Source organism: Rhipicephalus microplus, chromosome 1 (assembly GCF_043290135.1).
Source record: "Rhipicephalus microplus isolate Deutch F79 chromosome 1, USDA_Rmic, whole genome shotgun sequence".
NCBI lineage: Eukaryota > Metazoa > Arthropoda > Arachnida > Ixodida > Ixodidae > Rhipicephalus > Rhipicephalus microplus.
Genome location: NC_134700.1, coordinates 33,599,620 through 33,621,596, shown reverse-complemented (window position 1 = coordinate 33,621,596; position 21,977 = coordinate 33,599,620). Strand labels below are relative to the sequence as shown.

General features: G+C 46.1%; 1 protein-coding gene across 7 annotated transcripts in view; it reads left to right on the top strand.

The window, feature by feature from the left end:
- Nipped-A (Transcription-associated protein Nipped-A) overlaps window positions 1-21,977 on the top strand; it is a 991,444-nt gene that overhangs the window by 216,587 nt on the left and 752,880 nt on the right. For 6 of the 7 annotated variants that reach the window (XM_075869412.1, XM_075869408.1, XM_075869400.1 and 3 more), the window contains 2 exons: window positions 4,427-4,526; window positions 11,990-12,092. In XM_075869412.1, coding sequence (XP_075725527.1) covers window positions 4,427-4,526; window positions 11,990-12,092 — 203 coding nt within the window. Of the gene's footprint in view, window positions 1-4,426; window positions 4,527-10,357; window positions 10,510-11,989; window positions 12,093-21,977 lie in introns of those variants that run through there. The other variant, XM_075869419.1, reaches the window with a different exon arrangement.

The window sequence follows — 21,977 nt, the reverse complement described above, 5'->3', positions numbered from 1 at the left end:
CGATAGGAGACTGCGCCACGCCGATGTTTACTGAACCCCCCTCCCTGTTTGTTTTCACAGTTATTCCTTTGGATCAAAAAAGAAAGGGAAGCAAAAAAAATCTGCGCGACCCCCTCCCCTTACCATTGAACTTTTTTGAACTTGGCAGGTATGGATCGGCATCGACCTGACAAACTCCCTATTTCCGAAACAGCGATTTGGCCTGAGTTGTAAAGTTTCATTTTCCAAAACAGCATGGGGAATGGCTTTACTACGTTAAACAATGAAGAAACTAAGTGAGAGACCCGTAATGCTCTTCGGTGCTGGCTCCTTCCTTATTATGCAAGCGGTGAAGCTATAGTGAGCTAAAGTGAAGACGAGACATGTTTGTTATAATTGCAGTAGGCATGTACTAGATAAGTGCAATAAAATTAGTCGATTTTGAAAATTTTAATGTTAAAATATTTCAACATTGCATGCTGTTTTTAGTACTCTAGAAACATGTGACAGGTCCTGAAAAGTCCTTTAATATCCTTGTATTTTCTCTTTGGAAACCTGCACGAACCCTGTCTTCAGCATGCAAAATGACTTTCTCTTGAAGTGAGGTTTCATAATAACAGGAGCATTACCAACTTCATTACTAACTGCATTTTCTTTTTTTTACTCAAGACTGGATGCCTACATTCTTCCTTTTTTTTGTTTTATGATGCTCGGTTATTGTAGAATAGTTTTGCATGGTCCCCTCAGTGTTATCAACGTTCCACTGTATATTGTTCTTCTTGTGAATAGAATTTTAATTTGTTCCTGCAACGATGAAAAAATAACTACATTGCATGACCAGTGATAGCTGTAGCTGTCAAGGAAGTTGTGTGCAACTTTAGAAGTTAGCAGTGTGTACACCTCGGAGGATGATAACAAGTCTGCACCAGTGGGCATGCACTGGTGTCCTGAGCAGTGACTGCACCATCGAGCTCATGAGTGGAACTAGTTACTGTATTTTGGCACATAATAATTGCACCCCTGAATTCTCTTTTCAAATTTTGATATTTTTTTTTCTTCCCGCTGATGATTGCACCATAAACTTTCCGCTAGGGCAATGTCTAATATTGCCACTATGACACTACGTGGTCATCATATTGGGATGATGCCATTGTGCAAAACAACATCCAAGCACCTTGCTTAGTGGCGTATTGCCATGAATGCAGCATACAAACTGCGAGTCTACCATTGATTGCCATAGACTTTGGACTCGAGTATGACAATATAATGCATCATTTCTCCAACTGCAACGTGACCTCAAAACAGTCAGCAAGAAGCCAAAGAGGCGTGGGAACATGTGCAAACACATGGTGAATGCCCCATCTACATGCGTTGTTTATTAAAAAGTCCACAAAATGCTCCATGTGTTGGCAACACTGGTTTAAAAAAAAGTAACTAAGATGGGTGCGCTTAAGAGGGTCAATGTGGCACTTTCGCTTGGCGCTGTGCTTAAGTTTCTTGAATGTGGTGTCGGATCACATTGCTTCGTCGAAGGTGAAAGGTAGGTGGCCAAGGACTGCCTCATTTTCATCGGCATATAGCATCTCACTGGCGAATTAGTGGAAATAGTGGCGAATCGCACCAGGTTTACTTCAATAGCGAACTGCAACAGATTTACCTAATAAGTTGAAGCCCGAGGTTGAAAAAGAAAATTGCTCATGTGCAGCGGGCCTCATCGGAAGGTGCTAGCACTTTTGCACTGCGTTGCTACATTGCTACAGGCAAGGCAATAACAGTTTTCCAGGTGACTAAGCTGCGACTCGTGCTGCTGATTGCATGTATCCTATTGAGTTCCATCGTCTCGTCAAAAGCTAAATACGCATGCTGTTCACTTGATTATGGAACAGAGCAATCGTCCAGTGTATATGAGATAAGGCAAGTTGAAGTTTTGGTTGTAATAGGAGATGTCCTTTCTTTTCGTTTGCAATCATGTTAAGTTTCTAATGAATAAGGTTGTGTGTTTCAGAACACCTGCTTTTTGGTTTTGGCAGTAGTTGATATTGAAAGCAGATATACACATGCACATTACTCACTACAAATGCACTGACATGATATTCTCATGATGTTGTGATGTCGATGAAGAAAGCAAAGGGTAGGTCGAAGATGAAACTGTTTATTTGGTGGACTGTGAAGTGATAGTGGCGAACAGAGTGTTGGCCGTCGATCAACTCAAGAGTGGTGAAGTGTGTCAGATTTAATATAGAACGTTCCAGTGTTATTGCTAGTGGCCGTGTAGGTTCCAGAGTAATCTGCTGCAGCCCTGAAGCCTCTCGAACACCACAGGCACAGATTTGTGCAGAGAATTACTGACAGTGTAACAGGGCAATAGTAAAGCATGGGGAAGCAATGTGGCAATATATATATATGCACGAACATCGACAGTCTGTTTCACACTCAAGGGAAATCTCGGATCGCATACCAGGTGGTGCGGCCAGCGCTGTACTCGCGTGCCACTATAGCAGATGACATAGTTCAAGACTACGGCTCTTCAAGTGCCTGCGCATGCACGAGCTGCTGCCAGCACCGGTCTGCAGCGCTGGCAGCATCGGGATTTATCTGTTCCGAGATTTCCCCTAAGTGTGAAACAGATTGTACATGCACGCACGCTACACGTGCAACCCTCACGCGCGTTTGTGCCCATATACACACACATTCAAATTGAAAAATTTACAGAAGCTTAATTTACAGAAGCTTACAGAAGCTTAATTTGTGAATGGGTTGCACTACTAAGGGCCACACAGTGAAAAAAGCACTCTCGGAGCATGCCGAGAAGACTGGCCATGAGATAAGCTGGGACAATGCACGTATCGTGGCTACGGAGAAAAATTTACGAGACTGAACCTCAAACTACTAATCATTCAGACAAGTAACACAATCAAAAGATCATTTGGCACACTAAATCTCGTGTACTCTCGGACTTAGCGTCATGCACTCAACGATACATAAGAACCTGTTGCTCAGCCCTCATTCCATTGTGAACGAGGGATTCGTACGGATCCCGAACCATCAGTTTTGTTTGACATGGGTCAGGGACCTGTATTTAAACAACACTGCGATTTGCACAGAAAACAAGCATATGCGAAAAATACAGTCGTACACGTAATGCAACAAATTTCCTAAAGCTCTTAGAAGCCCGAATATTGATAAACTGCACATATGCTAAATAATGATCTACTCACCATTGCGAATTCAGTCGTCGCGAGCGAATTCATCAGAACAAACTACCGTGTCCGTCACCTTATTGCCAATGCGCAAGTTCCACACTTGCGCCGTTCTCTGTCGCGCATCGTCTGCATCTTTCAGGAAGTGAGGGAACAATACGTTGCCATCTTTCCATCGTGATGCAAAGCATTGCAGCACACTTCAATTGCCTTTGGACATTGCTTTCTTCTTTTTCGGGCTTGCACGTGCGGCATGGTGAAAATAAGGAATAAGGAATCTATGCGGCCGCTTCTCAATGCGTGCAACGTGGTAATGTATCTCCTTTCAAGGTACCTTGTTAGCACAGTTTCTAGGGTCCGTCATTAGGGGGCGAGTGCTTAGTTGGAGTCGCGAATGAATAGACAATGCTGTGCTTTTCTTTCCTGTTGTTAAATTGTCCACACGGTAGAGGACTGCGTTTAACTTCTTTTTTTTTTTTTGGTCTGGTGTGACCAGCGCCTGGTTTGAGCCTTGTGTTGAGTCCATCATTAGAATAAGTCTATCATTAGGATAAGGGGTTGTGCCTGGAACATTGTACATGATTCCTATTTTCTACTTTTTAAGCTTTTGCTTCAGATAGTTATCAAATGGCAGTTCAGCTGTTTTTGCGAGCAGTATCTCATGCAAAATGGACGTGTCTCTTTAGTGCGTAAATGGACCTTACTCTGCAGGATTCTTTGGTTATGCTTACAACAGGTACTATCATATTGTCAGAAATCATGACAAGAACGCAGGGAGCATACTCCAGGTCGAAGGAGTAACTGTTTATTCGGGCCGAACTTGTGGCCACGCAAAAAGAGAGTAAGGCACTGATAGCGTACAGAGCATCGGCCGTCGATGAACTGACAAGCGGTGAGGCGTGTCGCTATTTATACACTTGCCATCGAATATTCTAAAGTTATCGCTAGCGACGAGGTAGGTTCCAGAATAAACTGTGCTGTTCACGAAGTGGGCGTAATCTTAAGAAAATGATCTACTGCTGTCCCGAAGCTTCCTGAACAGTGTCGGTGTGGTTTGAGCTGAGAATTACTGACAGTAAAACGGGGTGATAAAAAACACGAGGAGAGAATGGGGTAATATGAGTAAATAGAGTATTTACTTGCAGACAAGGCAGTCGGCAGTTGTCAGCTGCCTTCCATCTAGTAATTTTCGTGATCAGTGCTACTTTTCAGCTCAAGGTTTAGTGTAATTCTGGGTCTATGTGCAGCCGACAGCAGGGCCCTCCATCCGAAGCCAACCGGCCTGACGACAGCGCCCGTGCCAGCCTGCAGTTCTCTGCCTCCCTGGCCGATCTCAAGGAGGAGAAGGTGGGTGCGCTTTTCAGTAGGGCATCTACTTGGACTCTTCGATTTTCCACTTCTGGCTACCTGCGGGCCGCCAGAGCCAGCTAGAGTGGGCGCGTTTTTTTTTTTTTCTTTAGTTGCTCCATGCCCCCCCCGGGGTGCACTACCAGTTGGTGTTCATTTTTCTCGGGTTCGAGGTTCTGGCTACCTGCGAGGAGCCCGAGGGTCGCCAGACGTTTCCAGGATAGTTTAGTTACGGAAGCTCTCTGGATTGTTTTGGGCAGGTTTCCGGCTAGCAGACTCCGAAAAGATACAATACGCGCTCGTTGCCATTTTTGTGGAGATTCGACGGATAGCAATGTGGGCGCCTTCGCTTGTCATCACGCGTGGTGTTTTCTAAAACCTGTTCCGCCGTGTGAGATGGGGCGATTACTAGTGGCAGCAAGTGGTTGAAGCTACTGTTCATAGCTACTGTTCATCGCTTTTGCTGTGTTTCTCATGAAGCTTCCTCCTGTAAACAATGCGGCGAAGTGTTGCCTGCTAACTGCGTCGTGCACATGCCTCAAAAGTTATGTGCACATTCGTATACACGCATAGAGACAACTTTCGAGCTAGTTTTTCATAGTAGTCATTTGTGGTGCCGTGCCTGCTTTAGTTAGATCATGAATCCACTAGAATTACTCTGTCTTCGGGGACCACCATAGACGTATTTATCACAAACTGTGATCTATTGCGTGCGACCTGTGCTGTTCTTACGTATCTTATTAGTGATCACATGGTGATATGTTGTTTTGTAAAAACAGGTGCACCTACGTTACTTTAGAATGACGTTCTTTATTGTTCTCAGTATGTCTCGCCAGCTGCTTTAGATGCCTTCCGTTCAGAGATTGGCGCTTTGAATTGGGACAATGTTTTCCACTAAAATGATGTGAATGCAGCCTATGACACTTTTATAGAATCCTTTATCTGTTTATACGCAACACACTTCCCTTATAAACGATTCCCTTTTTCTTATAGCGGAAAAGACGTAAAGGTTATCGGAAACCTTAGATTACACGTGAACTCTTACGCAACATAGACATGAAAGACAGATTATTTCGGAAATTCATGCGTACGCACGACGAGGCAGAGCTAATTGTTTTCAAACAGTTCTGAAATACCTTAAGTAAAGAAATTCAGAAATCCAAGGGGCTTCATCACATACAATCCCTGTGTGCTTGAAACGAGCACATGTTTTATCGAATCGAATAAACTCTTTGATGGGCCGCAATCCGAAAACAGAAGAGGTACTCTATGATGGAAACTTGGTCACCGGAGAAGCTATGGCAAATGTTTTTAATGATTACTTAATTTACAGAGACTTTGACGACAGATCACCTACTGCTTAATGAACCCTAGGTCCGAAAACTACAAACACGTTTTTCTTAGCGGGTACTATTGAACCAGAAGTCCGCACAGTATTTTTCGGCTTAAGGGTGAACACAGGTCTTAAAAGGCCAAAAATCGCAAAAAAATCTACTTTTTGAAGTTGACATTTTCGAAATCTGCAACTATTTTTGCACTTATCTGAGAAGTTTCTAGCTTCTCGTGTCATTATTTCTGGCACAAAACCAATTTATAACACCCCTGTGCGAATAATATGAGCACAAATAGATGCTAAAGTCGTGCTTTTTCCACGCCAAACCGTTGCCTTACACACGAGCTATCGTGGTCATCCTGGTCTCGTTTAGAAGGGTCGTTCTTCATCTTCAATTTCCTGCCACCAGTGCCTCGTCTTGTTCATTGGTTTTTCAGCAAAAAAGCATCATCGAGAAACAACAGTGCGCGATTCTATTGGTTGCTTGGGGCACATGACAATCTTGGCACCCGATTGACCAAGTGGCATTTCCGGCGTCTGCTTCTTCATCGTGACGCGCGCGGGCATGCGCCATTTTGTCATGATGCTGTCGACTGCCTGCCACAGTAAAGAAGTTCCGCGAAACACTAATTTGTGAAGCGGGTGTAACGATCGTTCGTTCGCTGTGAACTTCAGAAAGTGCGCCGCTATTACTTAGGACAGGGAGGATAGCAAACTTGCGGCGATCAACGGCAGTCGCCAAGTCGCCGGTGTAGGCGTAACTCACGTACGAGCTCGTCGGTTGTCGACAACATCGCTGAAAGCGGCAGTGTTTTGGAGCCTCAACTGTTACAGGACGGCAAGTAAAAATGCAGAAGTGAAGCTATGAGAGATAGCAATGTTTGCAACGATGGAACGGAAGCGCAGTCTTATCACTAAACGCGCTGATGCCGCGTGGTCCCCTCGTCTGACGTGAACTGTGTGACAAGTCGTCAGAGTGGAGTTCACTGCGCGTCGGCAAACAACGGAAAATCAATCCATTTACGGTGAACGTGCTCGCCGCCCGCTCAATGGAGGCTACTGGCAACAGGTAGAGGGCTTGTAACGGCGCGTCCGTAATGATGAACATATAGCGCCGCGGCCTCCACTTGAAAATGTGGCAATCTTGCGTTAAAAGAAAACTAACACCCCGCTGCTCTTGGAGCTTTGAAATTGATGAGCGAGTGTGCGAGTTCAATCTGCGACATCAACTCAATCTGGAAAAGCTGGAAAACATCGCTTTATTATACAACGGATTGTGGATGACACGCGCACATTCGTCACATATAGGCGTCACCAAACTGATAAGCGGCCTAGTTGGCGGACGAGCACACGGCTACTGCATCAGCTCGCTAGAGTGCCTCTGTGGAAAACATGCAGCGGGCATTGAAAAAATGTCATTTAGGTGACGCAAAACAGAAGGGCTGCATGCTTGGTGCCTACTGAGAAAGCTGAATTTGCACATCGTCGTAAATAAACAGCTTTTCCATGCTACTGCCTGCCCAAAATGGACTTGTGTTTTTGTATGATTTCTCAGGATTCAAATTTTGCTGCAATTGCAAACTTGTTTAAAAGATATTTCTGCTTCCAGAGCAGCTAGGACTGTCATTTTTGTTGTGACATGTGGCTGTATCTTTAGTTTACACAATGGTAGGTATGAATTTTCGATAGAGATCTTCAAAAATTTTATTTTTTGCCAGAAATTGGAGCATGAAGTGGGTGTTTCTGCAACACTGAAATGCAAGGTGCGACAAACTTTGCTAAAGTTATCAAATCATAAAAGCACTCCTACCGTTGTGTGGCTTATGTTCATTAGTAAGTACACAGGCATGTGCCCAATAGTAGCTCTGCAATACTACCGTATTTACTCGATTCTACCGCGCCCTCGATTGTAACGTGCACCTGATTTTCACTGCGAAAAAAAAAAAAAGTAAGACATCGATTGCAACGCACACCCACTTTTCTCGCTGGCCCGCACGGTCACACCACTCGAAAAAACGACTCCTTTCGGGAGCGTCTTCCATGAGGTACGGGCGAAGCTTGTGCCTATCTGACGTGTAACAGAGCATTGCCGTCACTGTAGTTTTACCGTGGACCGATGTCAGCACGCGAACTTGCTTCGCCCCCTTCTTCTCGACGGTTTTGGTGCCAGGCATGTCGAAGTAAAGAGGCATCTGATCGGCATTCCTGATTTGCCCAAGCAGGTAGCCGTTGTTGCGCCGCAAGTTTAAGACGAACCTCTGAAAACTGTGAAGCTTTTCATCGTACTCCTCCGCAAATGTTTTCGCATATGTATGTTCCCCTTCGGAAGGAAAAGCCTTTCCTCTTCATAAAGTTAGTTAGCCAGCACCTGCTCGCTTTAAACTGGCTCCGCATTAGACCTTTTTCTAAGGCTAATTGCATAGCCCGCACTTGGAGCAGCTCTGTCGTCACGGGCCGCTGTGCTGCTCTCTGCTCAAGCACATACTCGCCGAGCAGCTCTTTAGTTTGCAGAAACCGACCCTGCTGTGGTCCACTGAAGCCTTTGCGTGAAGCTTTGCTGTCGACAATCTTCTGCTTTTGTTTCCGCCGGTCCCGCACACACGTTTCGGGAACTCCGAACGACCGCGATGCGGCCCGATTTCCGTACGTTTCTGCACCTGCGATGACTTTTTTTTAAAAGCGGCATCGTGGTGCACTGGAGTTTTTGGAGTCAGCCCTTCCACGCCGTCGATGCTAATGCACTACTAGATGACGAACTCCTCAGCACACGTACGAAGTGCCGCACATGGGAAACACATAGGCAGAAATGGCCGACGCGCCATGCCGACGCACGTAGGGGGCGGCCATTTTGGATTTGCCGATGGCAATAGATTGACCGTAATTTTTTTGTTCGTACTCGATTTTAACGTGCATGCGATTTATGAACTCGCTTAACCGGAAAAAAGGTGCGCGTTAGATTCGAGTAATTACGGTAATTTCTTGTGTCGTCATACCGGCAAACAATAGGTAATGAATTTTAGGATATCTAAAAAATAATTAGTTTAGAGGAATAGTAATTACTTTTCTGAAATCAGCATGAAAAACTTAATCAATCTGTGAATTTTCTTTATTAACACATGAAAATATCTGAGATTTCTTTTCAAGTACAGTGTCGCCCCCTAAAAAACAGCCGCAGCTGCGACGCCGATGGAATGCTTATAAAACCAGTGAAATATGTTATCGATCAGATCAGTCCTGTACTAACACACATATTTAATCTCTGTGTTTCGACAGAGGCTTTTCCTTCACACGTAATGGCTCTCTATAAAAAACAGCACACGTAATGGCTCTCTATAAAAAGGGGAACAAGCATAACGCTGCAAATTATCGACCAATATTTATTCTCCCTGTATTTTCTAAAGGTTTCGAAAAAATTATTTTTAGTTTATCGTGTTTTTGCACTAAACATGGCCTGACAAAATCGCAATATGACTTTCAAAAAAGTAAGTCTACAAAACTCGTCCAACTGGATCAAAAAAAAAATATATATATATATATTCTACAACAGTTTGAACAAAAAGATAAAGTGGTCAGAATTTTTCTGGATTTCACACAAGCATTTGACTGCATTCACCATGGCATTTTATTCGAAAAATTAAAGCATTATGACATTCCCGGGCTCCCACTCATGTTACTTAAAAGCTATCTGGCACATAAATGTCAATTTGTTTCGATAAATGATTTAGTATCAGATAAGAAAAATATAATTTCAGGGGTACCACAAGGGAGCATTCTTGGCTCTTTATTGTTCACTTTGTATATAATGAAATAGTCCATATCTTTCCAGAAGTCGAGTTTATTATGGAGATGACACGAGTATTTTTGTCACTTCAGCATTAGATGTTATTCTTTCTAATAAGGCTAATGAGGTCTTACAGAAGTTAGACAACTGGACAAGTAACAATAGGTTAAAAATATATGCAACTAAAACAATGGTCGTAGTTTTTCATCCTAATGGTGAACAATTGACTTTGGAGAATAACATTGTATTGAGAGGCTCAGATATACAAGTAGTGGAATTGGTGAAAGTTGGGGTACATTTCTCCAGTTCTTTGCAATGGAATGCCACGTCAACAATATTCAAATAAAATTAAGCCGGATAACCGTAATATTCAACCACGTCTGGTACCCCAACTCGGTGAAGTTATTGATATACAAAGCGCTACTTAGTTCTTAAATATTGCTATTTGGTTTGGGGAACAACTGCAGAAACAAACTTGAAAAAATTTCTGAACATACACAAAAAAAAATACTACGGCTGATAGACAACACTATATTTCTAGCACCTAGCGACCCACTGTTTAAAAAATACAAGATAATCAAAGTGAATGACCTATATCAATACAGACTGCTTTGAGAGTACCATTTTAGCTGCAGACGCTGTGTAGTCTCTTTCCAATATATGTGTTGCATGGTACACCACCGCAGGTTTGAGCACTGCGAGCTCCAAGCAGGGGTGTCGCGTCCTCGTTCATCTGTCTACATGTACACGTCGACGTAGAAATCGCGACGTGACGTCTCGCCGCAACATGTTTGAGCTGTGCACGCGAGCTCGGACCATCGCCACAAAGGGACGGCGGGCCCATGGGCGCGCAGCGAGGGCGAATTTAGGTGATGCTTTCCAAATAGCTAGTTTATTATCGAGAATTCAGTGCAATAAAACATCAATAATTCGATATAACCCAATTGGTTTGAGCGTTGCGGGGCTGAACTCCCACAGCGCTCAAACTCTTCGTTTACGAAAATGGCGAATTTGTGCTTAAAGTAAAAGGCGTACGGAAAAAGGAATGCACAAATGTGGAACCTTCCTTACTTCCGCACTAATTGTGGTTTTCCGATGCTCTGATGTACTCTTCCAAGAATTCTAAGTAATTATATTAGCAAAGGTATAGATGTGTCTCATTTAAGTGTCACAGAATTGGCGGCTCTTTTTGTTGTGTAAACTATGTAGAATTTCTTTAGGTGCAGAAGGTCCCATGAGGTCTCTTTCTTGTGTAAGCTATGTATAAATCGTGCTTTCAGTTTTTCTTTCTCGACATGGTCTTTATGCAAAACAATGGGAGAGTAAAGGAAAAAAAAAGGTATGTCATATTGTGATGCCCTGTGCAAGGTATATGATATTGTGATGATGTTGGGGTGGCCCTTCAGCTGCTGCCATAGTTCACAAAATGGGTAAAGGATCACTTAAGCCATCATTAGGGCTTTAGCCTCCGCCTCCTGTTACACTGTACTGGGACGAATCAAATGAAGCAATCAATATAGGTCTAGATTCTTTGGTCACGAATATAGGTCGATCGCTGATTGTGAAGAACATTTGCAGAAAAAAAAGGTCAACTTATATTTGAATAAATACGTCACTTCGAAAAGTGTCGCAGGGCCCTTTAAATGCAAGTATTACTCTCAAATCAATGTTAAGCTCAAAAGCTCGCTATGATGGTTTATTGCTCTAAATATAGTAAATATAAAATGTTACTTATTTTACAAGTTATCACTCGCATCCCACTGAAACTCAAATCCCACTATGACTGAATTGTTCCTGTTTCTTTGAAAAAAAAAAAAAAAGAAATGGCATTTGCAATCAACCCTTACTTCAAAAAAAAATTGTGCAGGATAGTTAGTCATGATAAATATTTTCATTTTTTTGCATGTCATACATACCATTCGAATTCCATTCTAAGTTATTCAAGCAAAATCGCTATTGGCTTCTAACCTAAAATTCACTATTCGCACAAGCTTACATAAAATATAAAAAGGAGTGTGTTTGGCATTACCTTGCAAACAATGTTTTGTTGTGATTACGCTCGAAATCTCTGTAGAAGTATTTAACAGTGTGCATATATTGTGCTCGAAAGTTCTCCGAAATGCCTGTTTAGGTGCTCCAAACTGGTTATAAATTCACATTTTGTTACTCCAAAAATTGCTTCAAACCTCACTTTTCGAGTGGCACCCCTGAAAATGACTTGTAAAATACACGTGCGGTAATATGTGTGCTGCTTATGTCAGGGATCTACTGCGCTGTGTGAAAACCCATTATCTTCGCACATGAAAAAGCTTGCTCAAGGTTCCTGTTTTTGGCTTTCATCACATGCAGAACAACTGCTACACAGTGGCTGACTGTCGGAGCCTGGTGAAGACGTTGGTGTGTGGCGTCAAGACCATCACCTGGGGCATCGGCACGTGTAAGATGCCCGGTGGTGAGTTCGCACCAGCATTCCTGCTCCCAGGACATGCAGCAGCACTAGGGGAGGGGAGTAGCCTTGTGGCAACATTGGGGCTGCATTTTGAAACGATGTCCCCTTTTTAAAAAGCGGAGCATTTTTGAGTCGCACGATGTCTCGTTTCGGCGTCGGCGGAGGCGCCGTTCACACCTCCACATTGCATGATCACGTCTCGTGCCGCATGCGCGCGTCTTGAGCCATCCCAGGAAGACACCCGCAAAACAGTCCTTTCCCTCCTTTGCTGGTAAAAGAAAATGGCTGCTTGCCCTACACGACCGTTCACTGGCCACCCTGTATATTGTTACGGGGTGGTGCAGGCGTTGCCGAGACCGATGGAGAGGTGACCGTGGGATCAGTCCCGTGTTCCATCATGGAAACTCCGATTTGACGACCACTGCGGAGCCCCATTGTAGTACGCTTCGTTACCCAGCACGTCCACCAATTTGCTACGGGGATTACAAATACACGGAAGATAGAAAGGAGTGTACCTGCAATATTTGCAGGTAGGTGTGACACCTCAGGGTTGCTAGGATCTCGCGCCGAATCCGCTTCGTCTTCATTGATGCGTCTACGACGGGGCGGAGCCATGTCCACTGCCTCGTAATGTCACCCCCGGCGGACGAAGCGTTGTCAAGGTGCCGCTAAATCAATCGGGACTGGCAGTGTTGTAGCGTTTTAGTCGCGACACATGGACAACATCAGTAGGTGTTGTGGCAGAAGATGAAGGTGGTTCAACGGGAGTAATGAGGTAGTCGATGTCAGTGACCTTGCAGAGATCTTCGTAGGGCTCGGTGTATCGTGGAAGGAGCTTCTCGCACAAGCCTTCACGTCGATGCGGCGTCCAAAGTAGGACGAGAGAGTCAGCAGGGTAGTCAGCGTCGCGGGGCCAGTCATCGTAGCGGACTTTTTGCGAGGCCTGAGAAGCAGTGAGCCTAGTGCGCGCGATTTGGCAAGCAACGCGGGCTCGAGAAGCAACGTCCTGAGCATACATCGTTGCTTCGGTAGTATCAGAAGGAGTGTGTCGAATGGCAAGGCAGGGTTGCGGCCGTACAGAAGAAAGAACGGAGAATAGCCGGCGGTGTCATGCCTTGATGAATTGTACGCAAACGTAACGTAGGGGAGCATTGCGTCCCAGTCATGGTGGTCAGCAGAGACTTACATGGACAACATGTCCGTAAGAGTTCGGTTGAGGCGCTCTGTGAGACCGTTGGTCTGGGGATGGTAGGCAGTGGTAAGGTGATGTTCGGGAAAGCAGCTACGGAGGATTTCGTCGATAACTTTTGCGAGGAAGCAGTGGCCACGATCCGTCAGAAGCTGGCGCGGAGCCTCATGCTGCAGAATGACGTCATTCAGTAGAAAGTCGGCAACGTCTGTAGTGCAGCTACTTGGCAAGGCACGAGTTATAGCATATCTGGTCGCATAGTCTGTTGTGACAGCGATCCATTTGTTGCCTGACACGGACGTTGGGAAAGGTTCGAGCAAGTCGAGGCCAACGCGGAAGAATGGTTCCGGGGGAATGTCGAAGGTTCGAGCAGGCCAGCCGTATGGAGAGTAAGACGTTTGCGACGCTGGCAGCGCTCGCAAGCAGCGACATAGCGGCGCAAAAATTTATACAGGCCAGGCCAAAAGAACCGTTGCCGCACGCGGTGATAGGTGCGTGAAAAACCTAGGTGTCCTGCTGTCGGGGCTTCATGCAGATGTTGAAGAATGGTGGTATGCAGGTGTCGGGGGATAACCAACAAAAGGTCCGGGCCATCAGGCTTCATGTTGCGGTGGTACAGAATTTCTGTGCGGAGGACATATTGACGGAGCGAAGGGTTAGAATGTCCTGAAGATATTCGCTCAATGACAGTCTTGAGGGTTGCGTCCCAGCGCTGCTCTGTACCGATGTCGCGCAAATCGGATATGGCGAGCACACAAGAATCGCTCTCATGGACGGCGAGGCTTGCAGGATTCACCGCATAACGCGAGAGGCAATCGGCATCTTGGTGTAACCTGCCAGACTTATAAATTACGTCGAAGTCATACTCCTAGAGACGTAGAGCCCAGCGACCTTGGCGACCAGTTGGGTCCTTGAACGACGGCAACCAACACAGAGCGTGGTGATCCATAATAACTGAAAACTCCTGGCCATACAAGTATAGGCGAAATTTCACTACAGCCCAGACCAGCGCAAGACACTCGCGCTCCATTATCGAATAGTTTCGCTCAGATGTGGAGAGAAGGCAGTTGGCATTCGCAATAACACGCGTTTGGCCCTCCTGGTGTTGAGCGAGGACGGCGCCGATGCCGTGAGCACTGGCGTCTGTGCAAACTTCAGTCATCGCGGACGGGTCGAAGTGAGCCAATATTGGTGGTGAAGTGAGCACCTGGATCAGCATGGAAAACGCAGCTGCTTGGTCTTGGCCCCACGAGAAGGGCGCATTCTTTTTGAGAAGATCAGTGAGTGGTCGTGCAATTGTAGCCAAATTGCGTATAAAACGTCGGAATTACGAGCATAAGCCGACAAAACAACGAAGATCTTTGGTAGTAGAAAGAATAGGAAAGTTCTTGACAGCGCTAATCTTATCGGGGTCCGGTTGGACGCCAGCAGCACTTGCACGATGACCAAGGACCGTGATTTCTCGTCGGCCGAAATTGCACTTCTTCGAGTTCAGCTGGAGTTCCGCTCAACGAAAAACGGCTAGAATGGTCGACAGGCGAGGTAGGTGGCTTTCAAACGTTGGAAAAAAAAAACAATCACATTGTCGAGATAGCAAAGGCAGATGGACCATTTATAACCACGGAGGAGAGAGTCCATCATGCGTTCGAAGGTTGCCGGGGCGTTGCATAGCCCAAAAGGCATAACCTTGAACTGATAAAGGCCGTCCGGTGTGACAAAGGCAGTTTTTTCGTGGTCTAAGTCGTCGACGGAAATTTGCCAATAGCCCGAACGCAGATCTATAGATGAGAAGTATCGCGCGCCATGAAGGCAGTCAAGGGCGTCGTCGATTCGGGGCAGCGGATATACGTCTTAGCGGGTTATATTGTTCAAGGCACGGTAGTCAACACAAAATCTCCAGCTGCCATCTTTCTTTTTGACTAAAACAACAGGTGACGGCCATGGACTTGAAAAGGCCTCTATGACTCCTTTAGAAAGCATCTTCTCGACTTCTCGTTGTATGACCTCGCGTTTGGACTGGGAAACACGATATGGTCGCCGTCTAACAGGACTAGCATCGCCGGTATGTATTTGATGACGCACGACGGACGTTTGACCTAAAGGGCGGTCATCGATGTTGAAAATATCTCGGTAGGTGGTCAGAACGTGGTGGAGTTGCGCAGCCTGTCAGGGCAGAAGATCAGGGGCAATCATCATCGTGATTTCATCGGTAGGTGCGTTTGCTCGGCTGGCTGCAATAGGAGACGAGCAGTCCTCGGGGTCTAATGCCACGATGTTACATGCATCAAGTGGGGAAACATGGCCTAACGAAATGCCTTGCGGGAGAACTTGGGTCGAACTACTAATGTTGAGAAGCGGAAACTGAACGTAGTTGTCCACGATAGTCACGATGGTATGCGGCACAGCAACACTTCGCGCCAAGAGCACATCCACTAATGGAGACACTATGTAGTCACCGTCAGGAAGAGCTGGTGATATTGTTAAGGCCGCTAACGTGGTGGCTTGGGGTGACAGCCGAACATAATCAACAGCGCACAATCGGTGTGACGGTGAGGACGGCACAGCCCCAAGTTGAGGCAGTTGAAGTTGGAGAGCGCCGGTTGCGCAGTCGATGAGAGCGGCATGAGTGGACAAGAAATCTAATCCAAGAATCGGGTCATTGGGGCACTGCTCAATAACTGCAAAGAGAACAGATGTGGGGTGATCGGCGATTGTGATGCGTGCTGTGCACATTCCTATGACGGCAAGACTTTTTCTGTCGGCGACACGAATAATGCCAGAAGCAGCCGGTGTGAGAACTTTCGTCAGGCGGTGACGAAGTCGGGCACTTATCACAGAAATATGCGCCCCGGTGTCAATAAGTGGAGAAACAGTCAGGCCGTCAACGTCTACGTCGATCAAATTTTGTCGTGTCAGCAGTACAAGGAGAGGATTTAAGATCGGTATCGAGGATGCAGCTTCACCTCTAAGAGCTCTTCTGCTTAGTTTCCTATATGAGAATTGAGCGGGGAGGTCGGGCGTCGTCGTAGAGGAGAAGGGGACGACGGGCGATGTGCAGGCGGCAAATGAGACTGATGACGTTGAGGCGACGGTGAGCGGCTGTGCTGCGTATTAGGGGCATCGAAGGGTGGAAGGCGGCAGTAGCTGTCGGCGCGGCGAGCAGTGTTATACTGTGTTCGCAACGAAGACCAATGGTTGCGGCAATACCGTGCGACGTGCCCTATGCGGCGGCAGTTAAAGCAGATCGGCCGATCCTCCGCCGTTTGCCATTCGGCCGGATTGCGAGAGCATGGAAAAGACCGTTCCTGGGGCAGTGACCTGGGACGCGGCAGGGACCTTGAACGGAAGTCAATTAATCGAGACTGAGCAACGGCGCAGACATCGAAGCCCAAATTGCTCTTCCCGCACGATCGACTTTACCAAGCAAACCTGAGGTACTTGAGAATCGACGGGGCCGTTGGTGGGAAGAGCAGGTGTAATTTCTTCGATCTCCTGCCGGACGATTCGCGTAATTTCGGACGCCGGTGAAGACTGCTGATGAGAGGTCAGCCAATCTTCGCAGGAGGACGTCGCAGCGGGGTTCGGCAGTCGAGTGAAAGATCTTGAAATATGCCTGGTTTTGGCCTGTTCAAAATGCCGGCATTCCTGAATAATATCCTCAACGGTCGTGCAGTTCCGGCACATTAGCAGGTTGAACGCATCGTCCGCTATACCCTTGAGGACGTGGCCAACCCTATCCGACTCCGACATGTCGTTGTCGACTTTATGACATAGAGCCAGCACGTCCTGCATATACGAGATATACGGCTCTGCGGACGTCTGAGCACGTATAGACAACTCCTTTTTTGCAGCCGCCTTTCGACCGATGGGCTTCCCAAATAAATTGCGAAGCTTCTCCTTGAACGTGCCCCAACTGCCGATCTCCTCCTAATGGTTTTCGTACCAGACTTTGGCTGTGCCTTTCAGATAAAACAGCACGTTGGCCAGCATGAGAATCGGGCCATACCGGTTGAGCGCACTGGTACGTTCGTAGTCGGCTATCCAGTCGTCAACATCAACTTCGTCCGTACCGCAGAACGTTCCTGGATGTTTCGGATGCATCAGCACGTACGTGGGTGGGGGTGGGGCCAGTGGAGGCGTTGCCGTAGATGGTGCAGGCGTTGCCGTAGATGGTGCAGGCGTTGCCGAGGCTGATGGAGAGGTGGCCGTGGGATCAGTCCCGTGTTCTATCACTGAAACTCTGATTTGACGACCACTGCGGAGCTCCGTTGTAGTGTGCTTCGTTACCCAGCACGTCCACCAATTTTTTACGGGGATTACAAATACACGGAAGATAGAAAGGAGTGTATTTGCAATATTTACAGGTAGGTGTGACACCTCATCGTTGCTAGGATCTCGCGCGCAGAATCCGCTTCTTCTTCATTGATGCGTCTACGACGGCGCGGAGCCATGCCCACTACCTCGTAATAATATGTAGGCAGTGGATCGCGCGATATGAATTCATTCAAGGGCGTCTTTACTTGATTTTCGCTTGAGGATGAAGGCAGCGCTTCTCTTTTATTCAATAAATAAAAAGAATATAGACGAAATAACAATTAAGCATTCCGAAACCATACCCAATTATGCAACATTCACGCGATACCCCCACCACTCTCCGACGCATTTGCTCGTATTCCCCATTGGAAAGATGCGGGCGGCATTTTTCTGTTAGGGAGTGCCATCACATTACGAATTCTGTTGATGCTCCTCATTCGGTGCTAGCCTATGTTTTTTGATGTTGTGTCTACTTACGCTGTTATCAACACTGAGGTAATTGTTCTTACTAGTGATTGTTCTAGGATGCTACCTCTGCTGATCCCCTTCCTCTGTCTGGCACTTCATGAAAAGGGAATTTCCTGGCACCACTCTGCATGGGCAAACATAATACAGATCACGGCTGGCTGGTTTATTCGGGCTTGTCCACATGGTATGCTCAAAGTGTGTATTGCAGAGAATTGCTATGTATACCAACTGAGGAGAACCTCCATTAAAAATGGGAAAGGTTCATCTGCTTTGCCTTTGCAATACACCTGTCAAAATTAAACTGTTCGCAGATGGTTGCTTTCTTTATCAGGAAGTGATGAGCAGGCTTTATTAAGTAGTGCCCTAGACAAACTACATATGTGGTGTAAAGGATGGCAGATGAGTATCAATACAGTTAAACCTGGATATAATGAAATTTATCAATTCTTGGAAAAACTTGTTATAAAGGGGATTTCATTATAAGCAGGGTCGGTACGAAAATACAGAAAATAAAGGCACAAATATAACAAAAGGGGGACAGAAAGCAGAGCTAACCCAAAACACATATCTGGCAGTAAAAGACTGCGTTATTATTGCTATAGCAATTTTATAGACACTCTCATCCAGTTTTTGTTGTCGCCGCCATGATGTCTAAATGGATAACATGCCCCCACGCATTGTAACTTTCACGAGGAAGTAAAAGCGCACGAGCGCTGCTGAAGCAGAGATCAAATGAGTCGGCCCATCCCTATTTCCTTGAAATTGCATTACATCTCTTGCGTGTTATAACTGCCATCAGAAAGCTCAAACAGAAAGTAAGCCACCCGTCTTCTGTCGTGTGTTAAAACTGCTGTCGAATGCTCAAACAAAGTAAACCACCTATCTTGAACGAGCATGAAAAAAACGCTGGGGGGGAGATCATTTGAATAGAAACAATGAACTTTGATTTTAAAAGCGGTCGCGATCGCTGCAGCGCGAGCTATCTTGTTAAGTATTAGTGCGCTTTCGACATGAAGGGACTGTGTGAAAAGAGCACTTCTCCCCGGAGTAGCTGTATTTGTTCACACGAGCGTTTTCAAGGAGTCCTGGGATATCGGATCCAAAAGAGTTGTCTGCCAGCCTTACTTCGTATAACATTACAATTTTTTGCTATCCCGTTCATTGCATTGCATTCAACGCGCTGCCGTGTTGTTGCCAAAACTAATCGGCTAATTGCAAAAATCTCAAGCCTGCGACCTCTCAGCGCGCGGCGCAAGACTGAAGCGCATGACTAGTTGACCTCCGAAGATCTGTCGTCACTGTGGTCTCGGAAAGTTTCCATCAGTGCCTAATCTGACATCTCCTCGGTGGTGACAACACGGCTGTCCGCATTTTAAAAGAAAAAAAAAAGCGAAAGAGAAAAACTGGCAACATATCCACGAGGTGAATGACGGAGAGTGGGGCGAAGCATCCGTCCGTTCATGCATCCGTCTGTGTGACCATCCGTGTGTCCATCTGCCCGTTCGTGCGTGCGTCTGTTTGTGCATCCACACGTCCATCCCTGTGTCCGTTCATGCGTCCATCGGTCCGTGCAGCCATCCGTGTGTCCGTCCATCCATCCATCCATGCATCTGCCTGTGTGTCTGTTTGTTCATCTAGTCAGCACTCTAAGTACCATCATCTCGCATTTTTTCATCATATATTCTGCATAGAGAAGCTCTGCCATCCAGCGGACATACAAAAACTAAACGAGTGGTGGCACACGCACACTTTCTTACGGCTTGCGCTTCTTGTCTACTTCCCACCTTTAACCACCTCGAGTTCATGGTATATACTAGTTCACTGTATTCATGGCACTGAGGCCCAACGCTCGCTAAACTTTTCTAAATCTAAGGAGGTTACGCCCAGCGAGTATAACATAGCAACCCTTTCTTGTCAGATAGTGCTCATTGTACATGCCAATGGCCGTTTATGGGGAATGAGAGACAGGAGAATTCGTCTTTTAGTTAACGCACACGCTGCGAATTTTTTACTGTTCAACAAGGCGCAGGAGAAATCTTCCACCGGCACCATCTTGCAGGTCAAAGCGTAAGACATCTTACGCGCTACGACGAGGGACGAACGGGTGCCGTTTTAAGGAGCTTCGCCCCTAAAAAGCAATGCAGTACGTCGTCGGGGCTACAATATGCACACGCAGTGAAACCATGCATGCACGCACAGCGTGGAAAACGAAGAGCAAACGACATGGACATAGACACGGATACCACAGAAAACTATTCTTTTGTGTGGTACTGCCAATGCAAAAGCATTTTATTTTGTTTAAAGGGAGGTAGGCACATCCACGCAGGCTCTTGTGGTGGCAAGAACCGTGGGAACGCTGGCTCGTCTGCCTGCCTCGCGCTCACCCGTGCACAAAATAGTGAGTGCTTTCTCTTGCCTTGTGCACAGTGCGCACCACTGGCACTTCGTTGCTGGCGGGGCGCCTGCGGAAGTTGCATGCTCGTACCAAAATGTCGAAACCCGGGGCGAAATTCCTAGATTGTCCGTGCGGGAAATTCATTATGTTAAGGTTGTCTCCCGCTGTTACTTTGTTACATAGAGGTCACCAATACATGCGCTTATATGGAGCAACGGTGGGAAATAGAATAACTTCATTATATTGTAGCGATGTTGAAGGACTCGGGGGTGTAATAAAACATATTTTTTAAAGGGCGAACCTGTGCCCACAACTCAAAGTGACTATGGTCGTAAAACGTGTCAGTCGAACACCACAGATGTCCGCCTTCTTCTTCCTTTTCAAGAGAAGTCCCGAGCGCGTGGCCCACATCAGTCGTGTCCAGCTGGGTGCTCGTGCCATCATCGTCGTCTCTACGCAACACTAGATGGCGCGCATGTATGTCGCTGTGCGCGCGTTGATGGGCGGGTTGTTTGAATGCAGGCAAGATGTTGCGGCAATATGAAGGAATTCGTTATGTGGAGGTTTGTTTTAGGCAGGGCTTACTGTGCTACAAAATCGTATCCGTAAGAATTTCAAGAAAGAAGGCACCACTCACTTCCTAGTATTCAATAAATGGTCGCTGTTTTACTGCTGTAAAGGTTATAAATACTTAAGCATAATAATTACTTGAGACCTCTTGTGGAATGAACATATCACAAATATAGGAAAGAAAGCCATGAACAAGCTTGGATACTTTAGGAGAACGTTACGATGGTCAATGCACGAAATAAAACTATTGGCGTATAATACTTGCCTTCATCTATTTTCGAAATATGCCTGTGTGGTTTGGTTGATTGATTGATATGTGGGGTTTAACATCCCAAAACCACTGTATGATTATGAGAGATGCTGTAGTGAAGGGCTCCAGAAATTTCAACCACCTGGGGTTCTTCAACCACCTAGCGTGCACCCAAATATAAGCACACGGGCCTACAGCATTTTCGCTTCCATCGGAAATGCAGCTGCAACAGGAGTCCGATCCCGCGACTTCGGGTCAGCAGCCGAGTGCCCGTACATAACGAAAAATATAGATAAACCGGAAAACTTTAAAAAAAAAATCTGCTCGATTTATCTTTCGCTCGTATAATCACCTTACGTCAGCTAATGCTTTGCTTCAGACAGTGAACTTGGAAGCTTTACACCTGCGGTGATATTGTGGAAAAAGTCGCAGCTTTGCCGCAAAGGCGAAGCAATGAACACAATAGCAACAAAGTGAAAGGTCACGCGCGGAATAGCAAGCAGATCGAAGTGGGTCTCGTGTTTTTCCTGCACAAATAACGCACGAAACGTACTCACAGGTACAGATGAACGCGAATAAGCATCTCAGTTGTTACTTCGCAGTGTCTGAAAAGCGCACTCTTTTCGCCAACGATTGCAGTGACCTTTGTGCGCCCAGTAACTGTAACAGAATCGTTTCTGTGAAAACTTAAGGACAGCCAAG